Source organism: Mus pahari, chromosome 9, assembly GCF_900095145.1.
Source record: "Mus pahari chromosome 9, PAHARI_EIJ_v1.1, whole genome shotgun sequence".
Lineage (NCBI taxonomy): Eukaryota > Metazoa > Chordata > Mammalia > Rodentia > Muridae > Mus > Mus pahari.
In genome coordinates this window covers 18,291,670-18,302,767 of record NC_034598.1, presented here as the reverse complement: position 1 = coordinate 18,302,767, position 11,098 = coordinate 18,291,670, and the positions used below count along the sequence as shown (strand labels likewise).

At 41.1% G+C, this 11,098-nt stretch overlaps 1 protein-coding gene across 1 annotated transcript in view; it reads right to left on the bottom strand.

The window, feature by feature from the left end:
• The window catches only part of LOC110327065 (nephrocan), a 14,299-nt gene extending 7,595 nt beyond the window's left edge, over positions 1 to 6,704 (bottom strand). The window contains exon 1 of the mRNA XM_021205778.1: positions 6,490 to 6,704. Coding sequence (XP_021061437.1) covers positions 6,490 to 6,678 — 189 coding nt within the window. The 5' untranslated portion in view covers positions 6,679 to 6,704. The remainder of the gene's footprint in view (positions 1 to 6,489) is intronic.
• Between the last annotated feature and the right edge of the window lie 4,394 nt (positions 6,705 to 11,098).

The window sequence follows — 11,098 nt, the reverse complement described above, 5'->3', positions numbered from 1 at the left end:
AGAAAGAAAGAAAGAAAGAAAGAAAGAAAGAAAGAAAGAAAGAAAGAAAGAAAGAAAGAAAGAAAGAAAGAAAGAAAGAAAGAAAGAAAGAAATTGAAATTTCCAGGTGATGGTGGTGCATGTCTTTAATCCCAGCACTAGGAAGGCAGAGGCAGGTGGATTTCTGTGCGTTTGAGGCCAGCCTGTCCTGAGTTCCAGGACATCCAGGTCTACATAGAGAAACTGTGGAGAGCTGTGTGTGCCGCGGAGGGTGAGCGCTAAGGCTTATGATCTGGCTTGCTTCCGTGTGCGTGTACCTATCCGCTTTGCCCACGTGGCTCCCTGGGATTGGTGTGGTTGAGAGTACTTAAGTGCGGGACAGGCGTTCCCCGAGAAGAATCAAGTCAGTCAGAAAGGTCAGAAGTCAGAAGAAGAATATTCAAGTTTCCCGAATACACTGCTTAAGGAAGAGTTCCTGTGTTGCGTCTTCCTTGCTGAAGAGGTGGGCGCGACAAGAAACCCTTTCTCAAAACAAACAAATGAATAAAATGAAATAATAAATTGCCTGCCCCACCATATGTTGCCAGCAAGTAGAAAAGTAACCAGAATACGTTTCTCATTCAAGTATATATTTCTATGAACCTTATGGCTGTAACATACATTTAAGGAGGGTATGTAAAATTCTACTGTTACCCACAGTAAAGAAGATGTTCACTGATTTTGAACACTGGGGATGGGTTTGCTGAGCTGACAGTGGGAAAACTGAATCTGCCAGACTGGATTTCCCCTGCCCATGACCTCAGCAAGGATGTGCTCACAAAGGTGGAAAGAGATGCATTTGGCCTAGAGTTAGCATAGGCATGGTGGGCAGCTCATTCAGGTTTCTCAATAAGACAAAGCAAGTGGCGTGTGCAGCAGGTTTGCTCCCACTGCCTTTCCCAGAGACTTTGCTTCTGGTTTCTGTCTGGGACAGGCTGGGGTCCAAATATCAGGGACCCACACGCAACTCATCTCCGACTCTTTATCGGTCCAATAGATGACAATGACAAAACAGCCAACCCCAGAAAGAGATGACTTCTGACTTGTTTGAAGCAACAGCAAGTAGTTTCTAATGCGATTGTGACGTTCCTCTCTGATTAGGAAAGGAACATTCACTCTCTATAAACTGTTTAAAGCTTTGGGGAAATATGGAAAGATAATAAAAAATCCCACGGTCACATCTCTGACCCATAATTGTTTCTGTCTGAAAGAATTACAGGGATAGAAATGGAGAGGAGCCTGAAGAAAAGAAGGTCCAGTGACAGGCCCAAAATGGGATCCAGCTCAAGAAGAGGTCCCAAGGCCTGACACTATTACTGAGGCCATGGAGTGCTCACAAAAAGGGACCTAGCATGACTGCCCTCCAAAAGACCCAACAAGCAGCTGAAAGAGTCAGATGCAGATATTTGCACCCACCCAATGGACAGAAGCTGCTGACCCCTGTTGTTGAATTAGGGAAGGCTGAAAGAAGCTGAGGAGATGGGCAATCCTGTAGGAAGACCAGCAGTCTCAATTAATCTGGACCCCCAACACACATACAGTAGAGTATTTTCAGGTCTGTGTTCATTCAGAGATGATGCACCTAACCCTCAGGAGACTGGAGGCCCCAGGGAGATTAGAGGTAAGGTTGGGTGCGGGGTGGGGGAATCCATGTGGAGATGGGGTGGGGAAGAAGTGTGGGATGTGGAGCAGTAGGAGGGTGGATGGGTGGCAAGGAATGGAATATGGAGTATAAACAATAAATTAAAAATAAAATAAAAATTAAAAAGAATCAATATAACTTCTCTTACACACACATGCACACACACATATGCACTAGTGTATGTTAGAATAATTTAAATTTACTAACCTAAGTGTATTCACATTTGACCCCTGCCATAGAAGAGAATCCATCATTTGGGCTTGTAGACTTGTATTGACTGGCAATAGTGAGGTGAATTTAGCTCTGCTTTGCAGATGTGGACACAAAGAACTGAACTGAATCTTCACCCTGAAAACAGTAGTGAACTTGGTGCCCTGGCAGTGTCCACGTGATACTTTGGTATCACATGCTTCTTTACCCCGCAAACAGGAGTGAACTTGGTGCCCTGGCAGTGTCTACGTGGTAATTTGACATCACATGCTTTTCATGCCTTTCATTCAGTACAGTCAAGTACTTTAATGTAGCTTGAAAGTAAACATGAGTTACTGAATAGTGATAGAGAAGGATGAGGAATTAAGAGTACAAAGGACTCCTTTCTCATACCACATGTAAAAATAATTAACTGGATATAGATTGTAGACCAAAATGTAAAAGCCAAAGCTTTAAACTCCCAGAGAAACTTATAGGTATAAATACTTATGACCGTGATTTAGGTGATCCATCTTAGATATGAGGCTGGAGGCACAAATGAATCAGACACACACACATACACACACACAGAGAGAGAGAGAGAGAGAGAGAGAGAGAGAGAGAGAGAGAGAGAGAGAGAGAGAAACCAGACTCATTTAAAGCTAAAAAATTCTGTGTGTTGAATAATAATCCCACATATGGGGAGAAAACATTTACAAGTAATATCTCTAATAAGAGACCTGTATTTGGGATATCTAAGGAATGCTTACAATGTGATAATTAGGATACAAATAACCCTAATTAAAAATAAACAAAGCATCTGCATTTCTGCCTTTCCAAAAAAAAAAAAAATACAAATGACCAGCAAGCAAATGGAAAAAGAAAAAAACAATAAAAAAGTTCAATGTCATTAACCAATGGGGAAACACAAATCAAAACTGCAGTGAGATACTGCCTGCAACCCATTAAGATAGCTGCAAGAGAGACAGGGAGACAGGAAGGGAGAGAGGGAGGGAGGGAGAGAGGGAGGGAGAGAGAGAGGGAGAGAGAGAGAGAGAGAGAGAGAGAGAGAGAGAGAGAGAGAGAATGTTGATGAGGATATAGAGAAATTGAAAGTGCCAAATTTGCTACAGGAATGCAAAATTGTGTATCCACTGTGGAAAATAGGACAACAGCTCCTCAAAATGCTGGTAGAGTCCCCATTTCAAGAAAAAAAATTCTTCCTATATAGATAGATATCAAAAAGGGGGGGGGCAATCTAGGTCCATATAAAAACTTCTTTGCTCACAATAGACAAAATAAAGAAACAATACAACTGTCCAATGACTACAGTGAATAACAACCCATCATATGTATACATATACTATATATATATATATATATATCCAGATAGGCTTTTAAAGGACGGAAATTCTGACATAGGCTACAGTAGGGATAAACCTTGAGGATATTCTGTTAATTGAAAGAAGCCAATCACAGAAGACTGTAAGTACAGGAAGGAAGGCTGAATTCAGTTTGAAGCATATGATTTTGAGATCCTTCTTTGTACATAAGTGAAGAAACCTAATGGCATCTGACTAAATATGAAACATGGGGGGAGTGCTGTATTAAAAATTTGGGTAGAGGAGCCGTCATTACTGACAGACACTGAGGTCACTTAAGAACATTGTTTAAGACTTACTGAGAAACTCCAAAAGGGACGAAGGGAAGGAAGAACTGTGGAGAAAAATAAATGAGCAAAAGGATAAAATGGAGAGTCATGAGTGTGTGTGTGTGTGTGTGTGTGTGTGTGTGTGTGTGTGTGTGTGTAACCATGTGTGGCTTCACTGAGAGCCAGAGAACACAAATTTCTGGAAACTGGAAGTGCGCAGCTGGGATTTAGAATTTTAGTTGTATGGAATGGGAAGGAGTCAGACAGCAGTGAATTAAACAATAGACAAGAGGTGAAAGCTGATGCAGGCAGAGTTTAGAAAAATCACAGGGGTCCTAGGGAGAAGAGGGGTGGAAATATGGGAACTTTGCTATTGTAACACAAGGAGCAAGTGTGTGGCTTAGAACAAAGGGCTAGGGAGCAATGACTCCTGCTGATGTGGGGGTGGAGAACACCAAAGTGAAGCCTGGGGAGAGGTGAGAAGGATCAGGAATGAAGACAAGAGTTTTGTTGTGATCTGTCAGCACAATGGAAGGCCAGCCATCTGTTGAGAATGAGGTAGCAGAATGACTAGCAAATGCAAACTGTGGAAGAGTGTGAATGAAGGCAGAGAACCTGAGCAGAAAGGAGAAAGGGATGAGCAAGATGCAGATGAAGCTGGAGACCTCATCTTCAGGGCAGCTCCAAACCATCTTGTTGTGTGACAGCAGCACCCACTTATCTAGGTATAGGAGAAACAGGAGAATTAGCACCCTCCTTTAACATTGAGGATTTTCTGGAAGGGTGTTTAGATAATCAAATGTGGGATAGAGAGGGAAGGGGTAGAGAAAGAGGGGAGACAGGAAATAAACTAAGAATCTGGGAGAACAGGCTTTGTAAACCTAGGACTCCATGTCTTCACACGTTAGAAAGAGAGGCAGCTAAACAGAGAAGTGGTCAAAGTTTTCAGAGTGGAGAAGGTCACAGTGGTAACCGGAGGTACGAGACATGATTTTCATAGACCCAAGAGATATAACTAAGATGGCTGAACTAAAGTGGAATTGAAGAGAGATGCGTTTTTGAGAACAAGAAGGCATGAGACTGGGACACTAGACTCAGCATCCATGTAAAGACCAAAGATACCCAAGAAGATCCAGGACTTAGAATGGAAGGGAAGGCAATGAGCTGATAGGGAAGAAGCCAGACACATAGTATTGAGAAAGAAAGATTACCAAAAATACGAATCTCAGAGAAGTAGGAATTTTTACAGGCAAATCTGATTTAAAAATCTTTTTATCCTAAAGGCAGAAGCACAATTTTTAGACTTTTATCCTGAATCTCAAACATGACATTCAATGACATAGTCCTAAACAGTTCAATTTCAAGAACAAGTCATAAATCCATTAAAGTGCTATTACATATTAGTGTTTATAATTAAATCATATAAAACTTGTGTTACTAATAATCTGAGGATTTACTCAAAGATAGTTTTCTTTACATATGGACACTAGTTCTGTTAAGTCTAAACTAAAAAACGTGGAATAGATCTTGTATTCACTATAGAATATGCACTGTGTCCACTGTATACAAGTGAAATTACGACCCTTGGAGGTTTTTGTGTCTTCAACAAAACAACCTCTTTCACCAATCTTTCTGACATGACCTGTCCTTCTAAGAGAAAAATGACAGAGTTAAAGTCATGGAAATGGCAATACTACTGTTCAATAAGCCCGAACAGGTGACAAATGACTCATTCAATAATGGAATTTGACAAATCATCAATTCACAACAAAGTAGCAGGATAGGATTATTACCAGAGTCTGCAGGCAGCTCAGGTCCCAGAACAAATATTTAAGTGTCTCCCATTTACCCAGCTGGCTTGTTTAAATGCTAAGACCAAACAGGCAAGGTCAGATTTGCTTTCTGGTATTAGGTACCATTAGAGTAGAAGAGAAAAGCAAACGGAGGGGACGATTGTACTTGTTGAACCTCAATAGTAACACCATGCCATTTATGTTAAACGAAGACACTCCAGTGAAAAATTCTTAACCAAATGAATGTGCATGGGTGCCTCTATTTGGAGGGGAGATAGTGTAACATAAACCTTCTCAGAGAGAGGCTAGCTCCCGAGTTTTCAGAGAGCTAGTTCCTTATCTCGGGGCTTGGACCTCTGAGCCAATAGCAGTGAAAACTGAAGGGAAAACAGAACTGCCACAGACCTTTCTATCTAGAAGAGGACTTATCCATTGCAGCCTTCACACATCATCAAGGCTACTAAAAATGAGGCACAGAGATCTGGTAGTAGCTTGTTTAAGATGGTTGTGTAACTAACTAGAGGGGACCTTTGTCTCCTGCTTCCTTCCAAAACACCAGAAATCAAAAGTCAATTTCTTTTAACTTGTAAACATCAGAAGACTCTGTAGTACTGTTGTGAGTGTCCTCTGGATATGGAAGCAAGATAACTGAGGTTGTAATTCAAGGCATATCTCAAGTTCTGAGGACTGCCAGTCACAGTTTGACAAATTTAAAACCGCATATCTCCATCTAAGTTTCCAAGATCAGGCACCTGACTGGATGTGGATTTGTATGAATGAGTTAGCTCTGCCAGTTCACCTTATCCTCTTATGACACTCTATTCTACTACCTATGGGGTAAAATAAAAGCTTTTTGTTTGGTATGACTTGTTTGCCAAGCAGAGCAATTGTGCTCCTTAAGAAAGAGCTTATACTTCTTGAGTACTTTGTCACAGCTTAGTTTCTCAATTGTTGAATAAAAATTGAATCAAAATCCTGACTTTCAGGGCAAGGTGTATGTGGCTAGTTCTCAAAAAGACATATTCAGAGGCACAGAGCATCCCACTGATGTCCAGCAAGCAGGTAGTACATCAGCTTAACTCGAGAATTAGCACTTTTCAGTTAGAATGATTTAAATTAAAAAACCCCCACACTCATCCCACACCCTGCCCCAAGAATAAAACTGTAACAACGCCGATAGAGAATGACATGATTACCTGAAGGTGCTGGATTCTGCTGTGGCTAATGTAGAGTCTCTTGGTGGTGGAAGGAATGCCTGATGGGAGTTCCATGAGCCTGTAGCATTGTACAGACTGCATAGAATCACAGCTGCATCGTCCTGGACAGTGTGCACTGAGGCTATCAGTAAGAGAGAGCCCAAGAAGAAAAGCCCAAAGCAGGTGCATCGTCCAACACAGAGGTTTGCAGGTAGCAAGCAACTATTTAGGTGGCGCCTTACGTTTTATACCACGGACTCTGATAACAGAATCTTTCGAATGTGTACTCTGTCCTTGTGAGAAGACAGGGGGTTGGGGGGAACTCCATCGGTTCCATTTGTCTGGGTTAGCAATCATTACAAAGAAGAAGGGCGTAAACATTGATAAGCTGCCTTAATATCTCTAGGTGAACAAAACCCTGTGTTATTTATGGCTCGCAAGTCTAAACTGCAAACACTTCTATTGTCTGTAGTTTCCTCAGTTTTGTTAAATGTGACACTAAGGAATTAGTGGAAAAAGACAAAGAGCAGTTTTATAGTGGGCCATAAAACCTTGGCATTTTCTGTGACCCTATATTAAAACCATTTTTGCAGGACCTAAGCCAGCAGGTGTTTTCTTCTCACATTAATTATTAAGAGGAAACAGGCAGGTTCGATATTTGTTACCGTTTCGGTGACATTTTATTGCTAGATAAAACAATGGGTTGCAATGAGAAATATTTAGAACCACAGATAAGGAGCTTAGTTTATCTACCTCTTACTTCACCCAAACATACCGCTTTGGGAAAATATCTTTCTTATTCAAAAATGTTAAGTCTATTGAAAACAAAACACTTAGTGACTCTATTTGACTTCGCACAACAATGGTACACAGGCTCTTTATTTTCTTCACAGAGATTTGCTGGTTGTGAAACCTTGTAAAGATATAAGTGTAGAGGATCATTTTATCCAGGTTGGTTGTCTTGTCGTAGCTTTGTGTCCTACACGGGGTATCGGAGCTGGGGCCTTTGGAAGTGTTCAACAGAGAACTGAGCTCTGTTACGCTGCCAAGCCTCCAAAGTGCTCCAAAGCAAGTCTTTGCCGTAGAAAAGCTCCTCCAGCGACCGACCCTCAGCTCAGATGACACGACTGCCATTTGAAACCAGTTTCGTTGACTTAATAACCACTGATTTGACTTTCAGGTCCTGGTACTGTGTGTCTTTCTGATTTGTTTTTCTATATACTAGGTTTTATTCTATCAGAGACTAAGAATGATAAAATGTTTTCCATCAACGTTATGCCTTTAAATACCTTATTGCTTTTGTCTAATAACAGTTACTTTTTAAGTTTTCAAAGCAAAAAGTGTATAACTGATTTTAATAATCTGGAAGAAAATAAAAAAGGGCAATCAAGGTGGCTCTTTGGGTAAAGGCAGTTGCCTGCAACCCTGATGATCTGAGTTCAATACCTGAGACCATAGGCGAGAATTGATTTTCAAAAGCTGCCCTCTGACCTCCAAGTGCCCTCCCTTCCCCCTCCTTCCCTCCCCTCCCTCCCCACAGCAAAATGTAATAAAACTTTGAAAACAAAAGATAGCAAGGAGGCAGGGAAGTCATCTTTAGTCATATCACAAAGTTAAACATTATTTTTCTAGCCCCTTTCTACGCTTAGTCTTTGAAAAGACAAGAGAAATGCTCACTGCACCTTTTATGTGCTGCTGGATGTTGCTAAACAGATGACTTTAAATTACTTTCACATTTTGTAGTACCTAATCTGGAGGTTGAAGGCTCCTTTCAGTATTTATTGTGCTATGAAGTAGCTATAGACCTGGTATGGTGGAGCACCATAATCTCAACTCAGGAGACTGAGGCAATAGGCGAGAGTTCTAGGCAAGTCTATTCTATATAGGAAAACCCTGTCAAAAAGAAAAACAATTTGCTGCAGGAAGTCCCCTGCTGCTCAGCTCCTTTCTACCGATATCTGGAGCTTCTGCATGCTGCCCAAGGGCTAGCCATACATGGCTCAGGTTTCTGGTCATTGAACGGGAGTGCCTAAGAACAAGAATAAGGCATGTGGTTCATTCTGAGCACTTCTGATGTTTTCACCAGGTTTCCTGGGGGATGGAGGGAGGAAATGCTGATGAAGGAATATGATGTATTTCTCAAGCACGGAAACACAATGATTTACCCAACGGCTCTATTCAATATGCAGACCAAAATCGAGGTTTTAATCTTTTCAGCACAGTCTCAAGGAACTAACCGTCTCCAGATTTGAAATGGGCTTGGACTAGGTTTTGGTTCAGCTTCTTACACCAGATTCCTTCCTGACTTATATTATCTTTACTCTCCTCCACAGAAAGTATTTTTATTTTAAGACTAAGTTGTTCCAAGTCACCTAGTGAGCACTGCCTGAGCAGTGAGAGTTAGTTACAGACCAGTGCTCAGTAGTCAGTCCCCGAGCCCAGACAGTGCCTTAGCCCTCCAGTTTTCCTGAACAGGCCCAGCAGCCACTTACACGTCTTCAGATCTGTCTTCCACCTCGGGATGAGCCACAGCAAATTCAGGAGCTGCCACAGGCCCTACACCCTGGCCTTTCTCCCTGACCACAGCCTTTTCAACAATCCCTTCCCTTTCCTTCTCACCTGCATTGGGTATGACTTCTCAGGCGTGCTTACAGAAGATGGCACTGTGCATCACGGAAAGTCCCAAGCCATTACTCACTGGATCACTGCAGCTGAGGGATCTCTTCTGCTGCATGAAATGTCCATATTCACATTGCAGAGGAGAATCTATGTACAAAAGATGCCTCTGTGAGGGGTTGCTGGTCCAGCTTGGGACCTGTCACTACTAGAAGACATGTGACCTGAAAAGTTGCTTGAATAAGGTTAATGAAGGACCTAGGAATGAAGCTACCAGCAACAGGAATGACTCCAGTGGCAGTCAGTATATTTCAATAAAGCTCACTGAAATAGAGTCGAGATGAGTCTGACACTGGCAGAGTTCTCATTGGCAACAATGGTTTGAGCTTCCAGCAGCAGTAGCTTCTCCCAGGTCCTATTCAGATATCTGATGTAGGTACCATCACTTTTCCTTTATAGATGTGGCTGCTCTGTGTGGAAATCAAGGTAGTTGTCACCTAAGTGGATTCCTGCTGCAAAGAGTTCCTCCTTCTTTGTTTACAGGATTTCAAGGGCTCTGGGCACAGTGTGAAAGCTGTCTTTAAGTTATGACCAGAATCAAGAGCAATAGCATAGGCCCTTCCTGGGGCAGCCTGCAAAGTAAAACATTTCTGATTGTCATGAAACTATAGGGGAAGGGACAGTATTATTGGCTTCTAGTGGGTAATAGGCAAAGATGCTCCAGCTAAACACCCTATAGGGACAAATGTCACCCATTGGGAAAAATGTTTACAGACCAGAATGTCAGTATTGCCATTGTTGAAAAAAATTTTTTTAAAAAAGGAAAAACTACAGGAAACACAAATGATTATTGACTTTTACTGATCTATTAAAAATCAAAGAGAAAAAATAATTGGCCTCTACTCTGAAATTATATTTTTGGAGCCATTATCACTAAAGGCACCATGAAGAACTCTGTAGAAATTGCTTTTAAGTGAGTGTTCCTGATGTGTTAAGTGGAGGACTTAACTCTTGTTTCTGACATTTGACGAATTTTAATTAGTGTCACAGGATATCCGCATGAGAAGGAAGCTCAGAGATAATATTCTGAATAACCTATTATCCATAGAAAATTTAAGTCCAGAAAAGAAATTACCATATCAGGCCTGATTTGGCTCATAGTCTGACCATAAACTGACTAGCTAAGCAGTTAACAGAAAGCTTTACAAAAATAAAAAAACACTTCTTAGGTTAAAAAATACTTTAAGGATATTTTTAATGCATACATAGCTCTTTCAAAATTGTTTATTCTGAAACATGTTGAATGCAGGTGTTAAAGTAGAACAGAAAAAATACACTTCATTTTTCTTTTTGTTTTGTCTTGTTTTCTCCCCATAAAATGAAGATAGCTGGGAATAGTGGTACACACTCACAGTTCCAGCACATAAGAGGCTGAGGCAGAAGAATAGTGAGCCTGGGCTACAAAGCAAGTCTCATAAATAGTTCTGTCAGTGCATTCGTGTATTCTAAACATTGTACATAGAAAAGAAAAAGTATTTAGCAATGTACCTGTTCGGGGAGGGTCTTAGAGAAGTAATCTATTAGAAACACAGTGAAGGAGGTTAATGAGTGGGAGTTTGTGTTTGATCTGTGAAGACTGACAATCTGGGAAGTAAACAGTAAGTCGACAGTGAATAGAGAGAAAAATCAATGACCGGGAAATGCTGATAGCCATTGATAGATAGTGGTCTTAGACAATGAGCTGTGGGGGATGATAAATGAAGAGTGTGGATTAGGCTTAAAGACTAACTGAAAGTTAGTCTTAACAGTACAAAGGAATACAGATACAGAAATGGGAACTGAAAACTTTTGTCATGCTTTAAGTCTGTATACACCGTACAAAATATAGCATCTGAGACCCTTTAATTGTACAACAGAAGAAAACAATTTTTTTTTGCGTGGGGGGAGGTTCAAGAGAGAGTTTCTCTGTGCAGTCCTGGCTGTCCTGGAACTC